Source organism: Coregonus lavaretus, assembly GCF_964263955.1.
Source record: "Coregonus lavaretus genome assembly, chromosome: 15".
Lineage (NCBI taxonomy): Eukaryota > Metazoa > Chordata > Actinopteri > Salmoniformes > Salmonidae > Coregonus > Coregonus lavaretus.
In genome coordinates this window covers 36,514,066-36,533,203 of record NC_140002.1, presented here as the reverse complement: position 1 = coordinate 36,533,203, position 19,138 = coordinate 36,514,066, and the positions used below count along the sequence as shown (strand labels likewise).

The following is a 19,138-nucleotide window of genomic DNA, read 5'->3' as shown; positions in this document are numbered from 1 at the left end:
TGACAGTAATTCGTCTGATTATCATAATATATTTCTTCATGTATTTGATGGTGTTCTATCTTGATAAAATAGTGTTATTCTATCAATGATGTATTCAAATAGCTACAGTTTTCTTAAAAACGGAACATGTCTACTAATTCAGAAGTGTCAGATAGAACCTTTTGGCTGAACCCAGATTTACATTTCAGAGCCATAATGTTCTTTCTGCAATTGCACCCCCCTAAAAAAACGGATTAAAAAATGTCACAGGAGTTTGATACTCTTCATTTTAGGTACCTTTTAAGGTGAGGATCTTAATGGGTTGTGAAAGCAACATTTACTACAAAACAGTTCTGATATCTGGGATGTGAAAACTTTGATGCTCAATATCTCAGAACTATGCTTTGTGCAAATAGAATAGTCCCAAGGTCACAATAGTCCCAAGTCCCAAGGTCACAATATGTCAACATAGAGGAAAAGTCTTAGTGCTCCGTCAGCACACTGAGAAGAGAGAAATAATGAGAGCCAGGTGGGGGAGAAAGAGAGGGAGATGATAAAATAGCTTTGCAAGCGGCAGTGTGTGTGTGTGCGTGTGTGTGTGTGTGTGTGTGTGTGTGTGTGTGTGTGTGTGTGTGTGTGTGTGTGTGTGTGTGTGTGTGTGTGTGTTTGAACCCCATGGGGTGGGAAATAGTATCAGCTCATTAAAACCCACAGCTTGGGGGCTGTAGGGATATCTCTACATTGTGAGGCAAAGACCGGGCTGATAAGATCAACTATCTTCCCTCTCTCTCTCTCTTTCTCTTTCTCTCTCTCCCTCCTCAGGTGGAAAGGGCGGCAAGAAAAAGAAGTCGAAGGGTGGGTCGAAGACCTCCAAATCCAATGGGTCCTGTTGGGTCAACATGCCCCTGCCTCCCCCACCCATGCACCCTCTGCCAGGCACCGAGGTGGACCACTACCCCCTAGAGAACCATGGAGGAGGGTAAGATAATATGCTCTCTGTCTCCACACACATGTAGACATACCAGACCTGGGTTCAAATACATGTGTTTGATTATTTGTTATTTAAATACTTGTTTTCTGTGTATTTGAGTATTTTCAAATAATGTGGCCCGAATCAACTACTTCTATTTCAAATAATTACTTAAAGTATTTCTAAATACATTATTTCAAATACCAAGCAGACCTGGGTTCAAATGCATGGGAGTATTTATTTTTGTATTTGAAAATACGTTGTGTAATACTACGTGCCAATACATTCCAAGTGTATATCCAAATCCATTCCAATATTACTACTGTACATTACTATTACTGTATATAACTATTGTGGGGGTTTTTAACACACAAAAAAAACGTACTTTAAAATGTATTTGATAGTCATTGAAATACCATAAATAGTATTTTGATACATGTACCTATAAACATCCTATCATGATGCTACACCGGAAGTGAAATAATAGCAAGGAGCACATGTAGCCTTTCTTGTCTACTGGGGATCTGAGGTCTGTCAGTGAGCCACTGAGAGCAAAGAAAACCCTCTCCTAATTGGCTGTAACCAGCGTCGCTTTCTGACTCTCCTGGAACTCTCCTCTATCTCTAGCTGTGTGTGCGTGTGTGTGTGCATGTGTGTGTATGTGTACTAAAGGAGAGGGCTAAGCACAGACTAGCAGCAGGCTGTTAGAGGGGGTAGTGCGCCAGTGCTGATTGAGCTCCTGGTGCCTGCACTTGTCATACTGAGGAAACAGCCATCTTCATTACTCTGCTTGGTATTGCAAGAAAAATACACTGTTTTTGTCACAGGCGTTTTTTGGAAAGAGGGCAGTGGAAAAACCTTGCCCTAGATATTGGGGGTAATATAATGAGGTTAGGACTGTTGCTGTGCAAGGACAAATGTAAGATTTCAAAATTATCATATTATCATACTTTCCTTGGGAATCTGAGGAAGTTGAGATATACTGAGCATACAAAACATTAGGAACACCTTCCTAATATTGAGTTGCACCCCCCTTTTGCCCTCAGAACAGCCTCAATCCGTTGGGGCATGGACTCTACAAGGTGTTGAAAGTGTTCGACAGGGATGCTGGCCCATGCTCACACAACTTGACAGTTGTGGGTGGTGGACCATTCTTGATACACACGGGAAACTGTTGAGCGTGAAAAACCCAGCAGCATTGCAGTTCTTGACACACTCAAACCGGTGCGCCTGGCACCTACTACCATACCTAATTCAAAGGCACTTAAATATTTTTTCTTGCCCATTCACCCTCTGAATGGCGCACATACACAATCCATGTCTCAGTTGGCTCAAGGCTTAAAAATACATATTTAACCTGTCTCCTCCCCTTCATCTACACTGATTAAAGTGGATTCAACAGGTGACATCAATAAGGGATCATAGGGAATTCATCAGGTAGGTCTATGTCATGTTCCTAATGTTTTGTACACTCAGTGTATTTCTGCCTAAACCCTTGGGGTGTGCACATATGCATACATATCTTGCAGGCAGTCTCAAGCAGCTTTGGCTGGTTCACCACCACTTATAACAAAACAGCATGTGGTTAGATCTTGTCATTTGATCTCAGCACCCCATTCCTGCCAGTCACTTTGTAATTACAAACTGCAGACAATCTGTGTAATTCCCTCTCTCCCTCTGCTGATTGATAGAACATCAGATAACAGTGTGTTTAATGGTCTGGCAAAATACAAACCAGTAAAAAAATAATCGGATTTGTCTGTTGGCTAAGCTTTGTCTCGTAACCAGTGTATAACACTGAGAGCAAGTCACTGTGCACTAGCAGTAACACACTTACATCGAATTCTAAGCACCATAAGCTGCATCTGCACAGGCAGCACAATTAGGATATTTTTTCCACTAATTGGTCTTTTGACCAATCACATCAGATCTTTTCACATCAGATATTTTTCAGAGCTGATCTGATTGGTCAAAAGACCAATTAGTGGTAAAAAATATCAGAATTGGGCTGCCTGTGTAAACACAGCCATAGACACACACGTCCACAGTATAAGGTTTTAGGTTTTAGCCTGAATTACTCACATTCTCGTTCCCTACATATTGTAGGTATGACAGTGACAGCTGGGCCCCGCCCATTCCTGTCCAGACCTACCTCCACCAGGGATTGGATGATGATCTAGAGGAGGAGCGAGTGCCCACCCCGCCCCTCAGGGGAGTGGCCTCCTCCCCGGCAGCAGCTCCCTACAGCCAACCGTCTTCCTCCTCCCTAAGTTCCACCCACCACGAAGAGATGCAGTCCATGCTGCAGGCCCACCTGGATGAGCTGACCAGAGCCTACCAGTATGAAGTGGCCAAACAGACGTGGTGAGGAGGCGAGAACTTACTGTGGATCTGTCAGTGTATTTTTTTCTTCCTTTGGGCTATACCTCACAACTTTCTATGTAGTCTCTTCTCAAAGCCGCTGTGAAGTGTGCGGAGCACCCCGAGTCTGGCGAGAGAGACTCCTTTCTATGTATCCATAAGACATGATATGACACAACAATTGACCTTGCTGCATGGTTAGGATGCATTATGTATCCACTTTCCACAGTGAAATGAAAAGATAAGTACTGTACTTTGTGTTCTTTTGAATTGCCACCGGTACTTGTTTGACTTGTCTAAATTGCCTATGATATTTCAATCATGAGACATTCACCTGGCAATTTCTGCTTTGCACTGTGAATGAATGAGCTGTCATTCTCTAGAATTGAGCTGGACGCTTTTGCATATCAATAGCCAATAGTCTTGTTGACTGTTTCATATTGGTGTGGTATTTAGGTATGTCATCCTAACCCCTGGTTTCATGTTGCATGTGAGCGATAAAAACATCCCTTCATTGATTACACCTCTAACAGGCATTGGGAAACGTGTCATGTCAGTAGGAACATGTGTTGAGGGGGTAATGATGGAGTTTGGCCTAGCGTGCTGCTCTGACAACAGGAAGAAGAGCTGCTAATTACTCCTCCGTAGAGGGGCGAGGCATCAGAGGGGACAGCGGTGGGGGAGATAACAGACACGTTACTGACAACCCTGCCCAGCCCGCCATTCTTCTCCCTTCACCCAGACAATTACCAGTCCATTGTGTTAGTGCTAACACGAGCGTCGCGGAATGAATGTGCACATGGATGTGAAGAGAAAATAATGAATTCAATCTCCCACACAAACACTCACCCATACTGAACGAGGCCCTAGTACTGCACTCTGGCATTTGGTTGTTCAGGGACTTGTGTTTCAGCATTTACGTCCTGTCTGTTTGTGTCTTTATCTACTGCTCAGTGTCCAGTCTCAGTGACATAACATGTTCCCTCATGTTCTATACAGGCATATGAAGGGCAGCCCACAACCGCCCAAGGCCCCTGTCCCTCCGATGGGCTATGTGTCTAGCACGCTGGGGTCTGACCTGGGGACCAACCTCCAGTGTGAGGAAGAAGAGGAGGATGAAGGCTACGGAGTGTCACGTCAGCTCTGTGGCTTTGACTACACTGCTGGACTCAGCATGGACAACCTGGAGGGCTCAGGTGAGACACACACACACACGCACACACACACACACACACACACACACACACACACACACACACACACACACACACACACACACACTCAGATCATGCCCCTCTTGCCGTCTCTTCACAGTGCACCCTTACAAAGAAAACACATGTCAAATTTGCAGTTTCACATGTGAATAGTTGTTTTCACATGTTGAGCTTAAATTTCACACCATATTTCCACATGTACTAAATTTGGTTCACATGTTAACACCACCTTTTCACATGTGAGGAGAATAGCACGTTTTCACCTCACATGTTAATTGCAGTTTCACATGTGAAAATCTCACTTTCACAAATGGAATTTCAAGTTCATATATGAAAATCAATCACGTGAAAATCTAATTTGCAGGTTTATATGTGAAAAACTTCCAAATTTTATCGTTTTTCACATGAATATTTGCAATTCCACATTTGAAAGTGAAAATCCAATTTGTAAGAAAACTCTACATGTGAAAATCTCACTTTCAGATGTGGAATTGCAAGTTCACATGTGAAATAACGAATAAATGCCTCATGAGTTTAGTTAATCTGTCAAACCCCATCAGAACCCAAAATATAAGCTTGATTTACTGTAGACAAAGTAAATCTAAACAACCACTGTAATTTTGATATCATGGATGGTCAGTAGTTGCATCCTTAGCGTAGTCTATGTATTTGAGACTGGTTGCATTTTACTGAAACTGTGTTACAATTAAGGATTGCCACTTTAAACAACTTTAATAGAGTAATAGTGTTATTATTACTTTTGTGCCATTAATATCAAGCAAAACTTCTGAAGTCGAGAACAAAATTATTAGTATTGCAAACAAAAATAATGATATTGAAAGCAAAACATAAACCACAAATTATTGATGGCAAAACAAAATATTGCAAGGAAATAATTTTGAAATGCGAGAACAAATTAATTTTAAATGGATGCAAAAAATTATAATCTGTGAAACATTTGTTATGATAATGCGATTAAATAAAACGCCCCCCTCTTTTGTGCAATTTTCCCTATCTTTGGTTATGTTACCCTGGCCTTTGCTTTCGCTGCCTTTGAAAGTTTTGGCACATTCATTCCAGCAACATAGCACCTTGCGTCCCACTGCTGGTTTGTCTCTGAAGCTAAGCAGGGTGGGTATTGGTCAGTCCCTGGATGGAAGACCAGATATAGCTGGAAGTGGTTAAAAATAAATGTGAAAAATACATAAATGTGTTCACACATTTATGAAAACCACATGTTTTTTTTCACATGTGATTTTTTCATGTGTTTTTTTGTCGAGCAGGATGTCAAAGATTTGGGAGCAGTGAGTAAATTGGCAATAGCAATGGTTTTATTCAGTCACCACTTATAGAGACTAAATGCCTTGCACATTATGCAGTTTTGACTGACAGCTTTTTGATTTCCAATTTCCTCAACCATACCATGTCATACTCAAGACTGATGGTTTCATAATGTGATATTCAGACTCATTAATTTGAAAAAAACATTATATAAAAGGGAAAGAAAGGAAAGAGTTTGTGCAATCTGGTGTGCACACATTAGTGAAAACGATCTCCATGAAAGAACAGAAACATTGAACTATCTAGTTATTTGATTTCAGATGGAAGCTATCTTTCTCTGTGACATCTCATTTGGGCTTTTTTTTTCAAACTCTCACTGACATCTATAATAATAATAATAATAATATGCCATTTAGCAGACGCTTTTATCCAAAGCGACTTACAGTTATGCGTGCATACATTTTTGTGTATGGGTGGTTCCGGGGATCGAACCCACTACCTTGGCGTTACAAGCGCCGTGCTCTACCAGCTGAGCTACAGAGGACCACATTTTAAGTGTATGACCATATTGTCTAAACACTTCTTCTTTCAGTCTCTATAATGTTCTAAAACCTAATGACACACAAGAGCGTCTGACATCTAAAACTATGAGGAGAGTGAGAGAATGAGTTGGGGAGAAGGCACAAGGTGAGGTGACTTCAGATGCAGAGGGCAAGATTGATGTTATTTTGTAGACCCCTAGTCTGTGTTGTGGGGGAGAGTGAGACCACTGTTCAGTCCTAGTCAGTTTTCTGGGAGATGATGGAACATTAGGCATGCTAGCTGAGACACAGGGGACTGTCTGCTGATATATGTGCTGTGTCTGTGATAAAGTAGGTGGTGTGCAGTAATCTGCTGTGTTGCCTCTGTGGGGAGAAGGCTATGCTAGATCAGCTTATCTCTACAAAGGTCTCTCCTCTGTCTCCTCTCCCCCAGAGAGCCAACACACACAGACAGAGAAAAGGCCAATGCATTTAGGATGGGAGCCAGTAATTATAACCACATCTTATCCTTTACCTTGAATTGTCAAGATGTGAGAGTAGTTTATCCATAGTACCCACACCAACAGTCTTATCTAGGAAAGTTTCTTGCAGTGATTTTTTTACTTTCTAATATATAGCGTATCAGTGTAAAGGTTGTGATAAAAAGTAATTGATTGCTAATCTAAACTGATTATCTATGTTGTGCATCTCTCTAATTCTCTATACCCGTGCTCTCTCCATCACCCCCTGTAGGTAAAGGCTACTCCCAGCGGGGTCGACCAGGCAGCTCAGGCTCCACAGAGAGCAGTGGTCTGGGCACACAGAGCCTCGGTCACCAGAGGGCCACACACACTGGATGCAAACCCCGGGCAGAAACTGTTGGGACACTGCCCAGACGGAGAGACACCCCCACAGATGGTAAGACATGGGGTGAGGGGGGAGAGGACAGAGTGAGATATGGGGAAAGAGAGACGGGGAAGGTGGATGGGAGCTTTCTTTGTTGACTGTGGTTTTTAAAGACCTTTATAGCCATACTGATCCCTACGATATGACGCACTGGTCCATCCTTGATTACAAAGACTGTGTATTACCCCAAAGGTTAATGACAGTATTAATCTGATCTTGTCATCCTCTCTCCTCAGTGGCCTCTCCTGCCCCAGAGCCGGTCCACAGTGTGGGGGCCAGGCTGCATGGTTCATGGTTGGCCGGAGGCTCAGACCCCCCTGAGGAGTGTATGGTCTCCACGCTGGAGCGGCAGCACATGGCTTCCTGGAGCGGCACACCCTCCAACATGGGCACCCTGGGCAGGGCACGCCACAGGGCTGGGGCTGGCACTGACCACCCACACAACAGCTACAATGGCCACCCGCCTCCCAACAGCACCGAGCAGAACTATGGAGAACGATGTACGTATCTAGCGTCTCCTTACTAATAATTCCACAACGGTAATTTGTTTATGAACTGTACAGTAAGTGAGGAATTTGTGATAAATGATCACCTGAGATTGACACTTTGGTTTCGGATCTCTGTGTCTTCCTCTTGCAGAGTCTTTGTGATGAGTCGGACCCTCCAGTGCTGCCTGTCTATAAGTGCAATGAGATTTCCTCTCTCCAAATGCTACAGGACGGAGGATGGAGAGATGTCAGGAAGAGAAAAGAGAGAGCTGTAAATGTGATGTACAGACACACAGACACGTCTCACAGTGTTCTTTTTACAGTGTTGCTTTCATCCCTCCTTTCAACATAATATTCTGTATGTCACTTGCCCCTCCTGTTTCATGTCACATGATGTACAGTAATTCACTCCACATTAATGAAGAAAAATCACTATAGTTAAGCTATTGACTCATGAAAGTGAAAGGAGTTGCATTTCTTGTAAATAGGTTTTGTATTTTCAGTTTTTCTCTTGTTTTGCTTTGCTATGCAAGCCAAAATCTGACATTAAAGTTGTCTCTTTTATTTGTAATTTTACATTGTGAGTTGATGGACTTGTGGTGCCACATTAGTTTTCATAAATGCTCGAAATAATTGTTTAATTTTGATGAAACTACTGTATTGTTGTTTAATTTGCACAGAGCGTTGGGTGATAATAAGCACAAAGTCATCAGCTGAGCTCAGAGAAGAATGATGAAGAGGAGTGTCTACAATAGAACCTACATTTAAGTATATGACAGTAATATATGACAGTAATATATGACAGTACATGCTTTTCAGAGACACATATGTATTGAGAGATATAAGAAACACAAAGAAATTAAGAAATTAAAAAGACGCCCACATAGAAAATGTTATGATATGTAATTTTTTTTGCTTGTTCAATCTGCGGTGGTTTGTGGGGATGATCTGGCCAATGTGCATTGTACTGCTTGGCAGTCTGTTTCCCATACAATATATTCCCATGACAGTGAGGCAGCAGTACTTGGATTCCTAAAAATAATGACAATTCAGAATAATCGCTAAAAGGTGAAACCATCTACGTGTACAGTGGTTTGCGAAAGTATTCACCCCCCTTGGCATTTTTCCTATTTTGTTGCCTTACCACCTGGAATTAAAATTGATTTTTTGGGGGGTTTGTATCATTTGATTTACACAACATGCCTACCACTTTCAAGATGCAAAATAAGAAATAAGAAAACAAGAAATAAGACAAAAAACTGAAAACTTGAGCGTGCATAACTATTCAACCCCCAAAGGCAATACTTTGTAGAGCCACATTTTGCAGCAATTACAGCTGCAAGTCTCTTGGGGTATGTCTCTATAAGCTTGGCACATCTAGCCACTGGGATTTTTGCCCATTCTTCAAGGCAAAACTGCTCCAGCTCCTTCAAGTTGGATGAGTTCCGCAGGTTCTGCTGATGTACAGCAATCTTTAAGTCATACCACAGATTCTCAATTGGACTGAGGTCTGGGCTTTGACTAGGCCATTACAAGACATTGAAATGTTTCCCCTTAAACCACTCGAGTGTTGCTTTAGCAGTATGCTTAGAGTCATTGTCCTGCTGGAAGGTGAACCTCCGTCCCAGTCTCAAATCTCTGGAAGACTGAAACAGGTTTCCCTCAAGAATATCCCTGTATTTAGCGCCATCCATCATTCCTTCAATTCTGACCAGTTTCCCAGTCCCTGCCGATGAAAAACATCCCCACAGCATGATGCTGCCACCACCATGCTTCTTTGGTCTCTTTGTTGCCTCTCTGATTAATGCCCTCCTTGCCTGGTCTGTGAGTTTTAGTGGGCGGCCCTCTCTTGGCAGGTTTGTGGAACGAATATGGCAATATTCGTTCCATTTTTTATAATGGATTTAATGGTGCTCCATGGGATGTTCAAAGTTTCTGATATTTTTTTATAACCCAACCCTGATCTGTACTTCTCCACAACTTTGTCCCTGACCTGTTTGAAAGGCTCCTTGGTCTTCATGGTGCCGCTTGCTTGGTGGTGCCCCTTGCTTAGTAGTGGTGTTGCAGACTCTGGGGCCTTTCAGAACAGGTGTATATATACTGAGATCACGTGACAGATCATGCATCGTGCACAAAGGTGGATTTTATTTAACTAATTATGTGACTTCTGAAGGTAATTGGTTGCACCACATCTTATTTAGGGGCTTCATAGCAAAGGGGGTGATACATATGCACGCACCACTTTTCCGTTATTATTTTTTTTCATTTTACTTCACCAATTTGGACTATTTTGTGTATGTCCATTACATTAAATCCAAATAAAAATCCATTTAAATTACAGGTTGTAATGCAACAAAATAGGTAAAACGCCAAGGGGGATGAATACTTTTGCAAAACACTGAAACATTTAAAATGGTAGCGTAGATGCAAAGGGCAGCGGCAGCTACTTGTTGATAGGGAGGTGTTGGGCCTATAGAGCGCCACTCAGGTATGGTCAGGTGGGGACAGATTTGTGCACAGATGGACTCTGTCAGTGTAGCCCATGGGAACCAAGTGAGACAGGCCTTGAGATAAAGAGATGCTGGCCTTGAGACGACTAGCTAATCCCATACTGGGTTTTCATAGCTGTCAGTGACTGGTAAACATGATTAACAACAATATGCAATTAGATTAAAATAATACACCCATCATAGATGTGATGGCTGTCTGTTTTAATCCTACTGGTGCAGTATAATGTGGCCCCTCTCTACCACCCTGGTAACACACTGGTAACAAATGAACACTCATCAGGGTTAGTGAGGAATAGTGAGCCCCTTGCTTAATCAGCATATCCTCAACGCTGTAACCAGTCACAGAGGGCAGCTGGTTGCTAGATTCACAATGCAGTGTTTTGATTCACTTCTTTGTTATTTTCTGGTTGTTCTTTGTATTGGCTCCACCTGTAAAGACTCTGTACCTGCCAGATCCGGTCTGCCCTCAGGAATACTCAGGCACGTACAGTGTGGCCGTTCATTTTTCAATCCTACGATGCAAATAAAACGTGTATGTGGAATCAACCATGAGTCTCTGTGCTGTGCATGTGAGTTGATGGTCCAAGGCATTCTCCTCATGTGAGTAATATTAACTGATTTTAAGGAAAACTGTGATAAATAAAAAAGTATATCAGTTTCACTTAAGGACCAAAGGATTGACAGCCGTCCCATATAGATTGCAAAATATTTGGGAAGAGATTTTTGACGTACCGATCCCATGTCATAGTGTTTATGAACTGACACGCAAAACGACACCGGATTCAAAAATTTGAATCTTTCAATTTAAATTAATATATAACATTCTTGCTACCAATAGAATGTTATTTTTATGGGGGATACAATCTTCCCAGCTCTGCAGATTTTGCTGTGAAGAGACAGAATCATTAGATCATTTGTTTTGGTTCTGTCCATTTGTAACTTGTTTTTGGACACAGATCCAGGAATGGCTAAAGGATTGCAATATTTACCTGGAGCTAACCTTGCAGATAGCATTACTGGGTGATCTGAAAAGTCATAGTCAATCGATCAATAATATAATAATACTTAGCAAAAATGTTTATTTTTAATTCACAATCTGTAGAAGCAATGAGAATAGAAAGGTTCAGAACTTTTGTAAAACATCACAGTACGGTTGAAATATATATGGCAAATAGAAATCCTATATGGATGGTGTTAAGAGATAGATGGGAGGTGTTGAATGGAGTTGAAGGATGGGACTAATAACAAATAACAACAAATAATAACAAGATAACTAATAATGTAAGCATACTGTGTCCATAATAAGTTTATAGGTTGTATGTTGGGAGCTTTTGGGAAAGAGCACAGTTAGAAAGATATGGCATATAGAAGCAAACCGGGTGGACATCATGAAAATGATCGGAGAGGTTGAGAGCAGAAGAAGTTCAGGAGCAAAAACAAATAAAATAGAATTCTTGTAAAATTGACTGTGTCCATAAGGTGTAGATAGTAAGTATAGGCTGGAAGTAGAGGCCTGGGCATTGTTGTTCACTGATTTACCCCAAGTAGGGAAAGGATGGTGGGGTTGAAAAGTAATAAAGGGGAGTATATACAGTGAGGGAAAAAAGTATTTGATCCCCTTCTGATTTTGTACGTTTGCCCACTGACAAAGAAATGATCAGTCTATAATTTTAATGGTAGGTTTATTTGAACAGTGAGAGACAGAATAACAAAAAAATAAATCCTGAAAAACACATGTAAAAAATGTTATAAATTGATTTGCATTTTAATGAGGGAAATAAGTATTTGACCCCCTCTCAATCAGACAGATTTCTGGCTCCCAGCTGTCTTTTATACAGGTAGCGAGCTGAGATTAGGAGCACACTCTTAAAGGGAGTGCTCCTAATCTCAGTTTGTTACATGTATAAAAGACACCTGTCCAAAGAAGCAATCAATCAATCAGATTCCAAACTCTCCACCATGGCCAAGACCAAAGAGCTCTCCAAGGAAGTCAGGGACAAGATTGTAGATCTACATAAGGCTGGAATGGGCTACAAGACCATCGCCAAGCAGCTTGGTGAGACGGTGACAACAGTTGGTGCGATTATTTGCAAATGGAAGAAACACAAAATAACAGTCAATCTCCCTCGGCATGGGGCTCCATGCAAGATCTCACCTCGTGGAGTTGCAATGATCATGAGAACGGTGAGGAATCAGCCCAGAACTACACGGGAGGATCTTGTTAATGATCTCAAGGCAGCTGGGACCATAGTCACCAAGAAAACAATTGGTAACACACTACGCCGTGAAGGACTGAAATCCTGCAGCGCCCGCAAGGTCCCCCTGCTCAAGAAAGCACATATACAGGGCCGTCTGAAGTTTGCCAATGAACATCTGAATGATTCAGAGGAGAACTGGTTGAAAGTGTTGTGGTCAGATGAGACCAAAATCGAGCTCTTTGGCATCAACTCAACTCGCCGTGTTTGGAGGAGGAGGAATGCTGCCTATGACCCCAAGAACACCATCCCCACCGTCAAACATGGAGGTGGAAACATTATGCTTTGGGGGTGTTTTTCTGCTAAGGAGACAGGACAACTTCCCCGCATCAAAGGGACGATGGACGGGGCCATGTACCGTCAAATCTTGGGTGAGAACCTCCTTCCCTCAGCCAGGGCATTGAAAATGGATCGTGGATGGGTATTCTAGCATGACAATGACCCAAAACACACGGCCAAGGCAACAAAGGAGTGGCTCAAGAAGAAGCACATTAAGGTCCTGGAGTGGCCTAGCCAGTCTCCAGACCTTTATCCCATAGAAAATATGTGGAGGGAGCTGAAGGTTCGAGTTGCCAAACGTCAGCCTCGAAACCTTAATGACTTGGAGAAGATCTGCAAAGAGGAGTGGGACAAAATCCTTCCTGAGATGTGTGCAAACCTGGTGGCCAAATACAAGAAACGTCTGACCTCTGTGATTGCCAACAAGGGTTTTGCCACCAAGTACGAAGTCATGTTTTGCAGAGGGGTCAAATACTTATTTCCCTCATTAAAATGTAAATCAATTTATAACATTTTTGACATGCGTTTTTCTGGATTTTTTTGTTGTTATTCTGTCTCTCACTGTTCAAATAAACCTACCATTAAAATTATAGACTGATCATGTATTTGTCAGTGGGCAAACATACAAAATCAGCAGGGGATCAAATACTTTTTTCCCTCACTGTATATAAAAAACATGGGGGATTGGAAGTGATGCAGACAATTACATTGATGGATGTTACAATCTATCTGCAATATTAAGCTGATCTACCCCCCCAAAAAAATAAAAAAAATATATATATATTAACTGATTTTCCCATTAGGGCATTATGTGCATACACTCATAAGTTGCACGTTAGCAGAATACACACTCTTAACAGGATCAGAGACCAGGTACATATTAAGAACAATACTTGGTCTCCCTCTCTCAAGCGTCTCTGTGTTAAATCACTCTTAGTCAGAGCTAATGGGAAAATAAAATAATGCTTATTACATTTTTATGCATCTATCCCTTCACTCTCCCCTCCCTGTTCCTACACCAGAACACATTTACTCACTGGAGGAAATGTCAAAGTCATCCATTTACCAAGACAATACAGGTTGAACTCTCAGAGGCTGATCAGCCATAACACAGCTCTAGCATTGGCGATTTGGGGATTTCATGATACAACGACGGATGGTGAGGATGATGATGATGATTCTCACCTTTATTCCAGTTATTTTTCATTGTCTTTATGGGATTTTGTAACTGCATGTAAATGATGATTGATTAATGATGATTACATTTCAGACATGTTCATCCTTAGCAGTTTACTGCATTCAATCCATACAGAAATGCAATTGCATTGATTTATAGAGTTATGGTGGCTGTTCCTGGGGCATCCATGCCTTTCAACTCCATTCTTCATATGCTGTACTGTACTCACTACACCTAATGAAATAACTACTGTATGAGATCACATTAGTACTACAAATGTCCAAATCACTGTTGCATACTTCATTGTCTCCAGACTCTGTCACATACATCTCTCTGGGCTAAGCTTGGCTGTTCTTACAGGCCAAACAGAGAGGAACAGTACACAACTCTGATGACAGAAATGGAAAGAATAATGTATCCCTTACAAAAAAACATTGAAAAATCGCATTAAAAAAACATGTGGTTTTCAGATTTGTTTTGTTGTTGCAATTTTCACGAGTCAGAAACGTTGTTTTAGGATATGTGTGAAGTTTCACATGTTTTTCCTTCGTGAAAATCCCCACTTGACATTTCTTGCCTACACGTTTATTTTTCACATGCTTATTTTCACCACTTCCAGCCACATCTGGTCTCCCATCCAGGGACCAACCTTGTTTAGCTTCAGTGGTAAACCAGCAGTGGGATGCAAGGTGCTATGTTGCTGGAATGAAGGTACCAAAACTTTCAACTGGAAAAAAGGCAGAGAAAGCAACGGCCAGGGTAACATAACCAAAGATAGGAAAATTGCAGGAAAGAGGGAGGAGTTTATTTAATCGCGTTATTTAAAAAATATATCATTATTTTTGTTTGCAATTCTAAGAATTTTGTTCTCGACTTCGTAACTTTTGCTTGATATTAATGTCACAAAAGTAACTCACTCACTAGAGGATTGCACCATATAATACAACTATTACTCTATTAAAGTTGTTTAAAGCGACCATCCTTAATTGAAACATTAACAAAGGGTTCTTCCCACTACAGTTTCAGTAAAGCTCTAAGGGATGGGGCTAGAGAAATGCAACCACTCTCAAATCTATAGACTATGCTATGGATGCAAGGACTGACCATCCATTATATCAAATTATAGTTTTAACCATGTTTTTAGTGGTACTTTGTTTACAGACATTGGAGTAAAACAAGCTTATATTTTGGGTTCTGATGGGATATGACAGTTGAACTAAGCTCATGAGGCATTTATCTGTTATATTCTTCAAGAATCAATGGGTACATTTTATTAATTAATAAGTTAAAAAATGGATGTAGCAACTAAGGATTGTCCCTTTAGCAGGCAGTGGCCTTCATACAGCAGAAACATGTCACCATTTGAATGTGATCCATTAACCTTCCCCCCAAAATGTATTCTGACCAGTGTTCCGCGAATGTTCCGCAAAATTGTTCCCTTGTCCCGCATTTGGGCTTTTTAGATGTGGTCAACCTAATTCCACCGGTGGAAACATTGCTAGTGCAACATGTTAACCATCTTTTCAAATGTGAGGAAAATAACAGAATTTCAACCCAGTGGTGTAGCACAGTTTTGCTAGCCCCTCCTGCTATTCTACACATTTTGCCATGAGCATTTTGCCATGAGGCTGAGAGAAAATGTAGCATTTCAAAACCTAATTTCCTGTAATTCAAAAAGAAAATTCCATGGCTTATGAGGTGTTCATATGCTATCTGGGGAGTGTATGTGTGTGGGGGGGACAATCACGTGTAAAAATCTAATTTGCTGTTTCATATGTGATAAACTTCCACGTGTGAAAATCTCCCTTTCACATGTGGAATTGCAATTGCACATGTGAGAAAAGTTTTCACATATGAAACTGCAAATGTGGATTCCACAAAAATGAAATTCCACATGTGAAAGTGAGATTTTCACATGTGGAATTTTCTTAAACGTGTCAGGGTTGAGTGTAGAGGGAACGTGGAATCACACGCAGGACACAGAGATTCAAAAAACAGATGTCTTTAGTGAAGTCCGACAGTACAAGCCAACACGGCAACAGGCCACAGGCGAAACAAGCGCACACTGGACTGTCCAAAGTAAATGCGCACAACGTGCAGGACTCTCTCAAACAAAACGAAAATACAGAGAGTACAGAACAGCGGACCAACATCTACACGTGACATCGAACAATTACACACAACACCTGACCAAACACAAGAGAACTAAATAGGGTGCCTAATGAACACTTAACAATGAACAGGTGTAACAAACAGACAAAACCAATCAAACATGAAACATCGAACGGTGGCAGCTAGTACTCCGGAGACGACGACCGCCGAAACCTGCCCGAACAAGGAGAAGGAGCCGCCTCGGCCGAAACCGTGACAAAACGTGAACCTGCAAATTAGATTTTCACATGTGAACTTGCAATTCCACATATGAAAGTGAGATTTTCACATGGATTTTTCTTACATGTGATACTGCATATCCGATTTCCACGTGAAAGTTTTTAACATGTGAAACTACAAATTTCACGTGAGATGAAAACATGTTATTCTCCTCACATGACATATTTGAAAAGGTGGTGTTAACGTGAACTTTAAACGTAATACATGTGAAAATAGGGTTTCACGTGTGAAATTTGAGTTCAACATCTGAAAACAGCTATTTGTGAAACTGAAAATGTGACATGTGAAACTGTAAATTTGACATGTGTTTTTTTAAAGGCATTTTCCACCCCTAACCTTTCCATTACATTTCTGCCTGCATCTTTCTGTAATATTACCCTTCTTTACACCTGTTGTAATAACAATTAGCTCCACACATTGACAGCTTACTATCACGTGTAACACCTTTCCTCTATTCAGTGTGGTAGTGATGCGCGTGTTGACTCATAACCCGCAGTCCCTGTGGTTATATCCGCAGGGTGGGCGGTTTTAGGGTCATTAAATATTGTGTGGATGAAGGGTTAAGGGCCTAGCTGTAGGTGTCCCATATAGCCTACACACCAATCTCCAAATGCTTTTGGGATCGGGCAGAAGAAAGATTTGGTGAAGTGGTAAAAGAGGATGATAGCAGTGCCGGCTATGTTATGTGTGATGATTGTGAGGCGCTGTACAAATTCGACAGTCACAAGACAGGGACTTCAAATAGGCCTATGGCACGTCAAGGGAACTGTGGCCTACTGTTCAGATGGATTAACGGGAAACAGAAATCTGGACACTGACTGTAGGTCTATAACCTCTCACATACCCTTAATATTAACTCCTGCAGAACTAAGCATTTCTTGCAGTAAAATGATATACCAGATGTAGGCTACATTTGTACTCGGGAACAGGAGTGGAGAAATATGACTTCTTTCTTCAGCATCTTGAGAGAATGCGAATGCGCAGTTAGATACCGTCTGTAGAGGTGCTATCTTTATCAGCATCATAAAAGCTGATAGTATTTCAACCACATAAGCCAAACTGAAATCTTATCAGAAACATGTTGGGTCATTTTCACTGGTTTTTATTTCCTTACAACCGGCCAAAATTTGCACAGAAATTCTTCCAGTTTTTTTGTTGTTGAGTTATTGCATTTTCTCAACGGCCCCTAAACATCTTTGCTCTGCAAAAGAAGCAGAGATGGCAGAGAAAACTTTATAGAGGTCAACTAGGTGGAAGCATTCATTTTATCGATTTATGACATTATTCTGGTGAGCAAGAGTTTATTTAGTCTTCTAGGGCAACATATAACGACAGAAGAGAAGCTGCATGTATCTAATTATAAACAAGTTGACTAACAAATAGCCTACCAAAATGTTGGAAATTATAAGCAGAACATTATTAAATCGGGCAAAAGAGTATCCTGCACCATCTGTCAAAAAATCGTTGCGCTGTCTCTGACTGTAGCCTGCAGCGCATTTTCTATATTAGCGGGGTGGGGTCGGGTGCTGGCCTCGGATTTTCACCTCATCACATACACTGAGTGTATAAAACATGATGAACACATGCTCTTTCCATGACATAGAATGACCAGTTGAATCCAGGTGAAAGCTATGATCCCTTATTGATGTCACTTGTTAAATCCAATCAGTGTAGATGAAGGGGAGGAGACAGATTAAATAAGTATTTTTAAGCCTTGAGCCAATTGAGACATGGATTGTGTATGTGTGCCATTCATAGGGTGAATGGGCAAGACAAAATATTATAGTACCTTTGAACAAGGTAGGGGTGCGCAACTCAATATTAGGTGTTCTGTACACTCAGTGTATAGTCGGGCAGTTGCGGATGGGTTATTAGCAATTGTGGGTGGGTGCAGGTGAACAAACAGCTGACCAGCGCACCACAAACGTGTGGACAAAACCTTTGAAATATGATTCTATGGAGCCGTGGCCTTGGAGCTAGAACAGCTTCATGACTCATGACATTTGGCTAATTGGAAAGTTTGAACAGTATGCTTGTGTGATGTAATTACATGGGAGACACAGGAGACCACAGAGGGAGAGCATGGTCCCAGTCTACAGCACTACTACCCCCAGGCGGAGGGGGTGGGTAAAGACTTGGGGTCCTCTGACCTTCAGCTCCCTCAGTGGCCAATTTGTCTCTGTCTCCATCTCCCACCCTCATTATTCATCTATCCCCTGTACTGGAGTAGGCACTTTCCTTGGTGTCTCTGACATATGCCAACAATACCTTTTCTATGTCTCTGTGACACAGGACATTTCAGTTTATGAAATATATTAGCATGTCAATATTGTGTTGTGTGACCCAAAGACTCATTACCTGTGCACTGTCACCATGCTTGAATTCATTGTGTTCTATTATATAATACAGATGTACTTGTATAATGGTACTTGTATAATGGCCCATAAAAATACGCTGAGTATACAAAACATTATGAACACCTGCTCTTTCCATGACATAGACTGACCAGACTGACCAGGTGAATCCAGGTGAAAGCTATGATCCCTTATTGATGTCATTTGTTAAATCCAATTCAATCAGTGTAGATGAAGGGGAGGAGACAGGTTAAAGAAGGATTTTTAACCCTTGAGACAATTGAGACATGGATTAGGTATGTGTGTGATTCAGAGGGTGAATGGGCAAGACAAAATATTTAAGTGCCTTTGAACAGGGTATGGTAGTATGTGCCAGGAGCACCGGTTTGTGTCAAGAACTGCAACGCTGCTGAGTTTTTGACGCTCAACATTTTCCTGTGTGTATCAAGACA

At 41.4% G+C, this 19,138-nt stretch overlaps 1 protein-coding gene across 1 annotated transcript in view; it reads left to right on the top strand.

The window, feature by feature from the left end:
* Nucleotides 1-7,758, top strand: part of LOC311143124 (roundabout homolog 2-like) — a gene marked incomplete at both ends in the record, with an annotated part of 174,370 nt that extends 166,612 nt beyond the window's left edge. Inside the window, 5 exons of the mRNA XM_084178921.1 lie at nucleotides 802-958; nucleotides 3,056-3,313; nucleotides 4,310-4,506; nucleotides 7,080-7,244; nucleotides 7,469-7,758. Of these exons, the coding sequence (XP_084035047.1) occupies nucleotides 802-958; nucleotides 3,056-3,313; nucleotides 4,310-4,506; nucleotides 7,080-7,244; nucleotides 7,469-7,758 (1,067 nt within the window). The remainder of the gene's footprint in view (nucleotides 1-801; nucleotides 959-3,055; nucleotides 3,314-4,309; nucleotides 4,507-7,079; nucleotides 7,245-7,468) is intronic.
* Nucleotides 7,759-19,138: the final 11,380 nt, after the last annotated feature.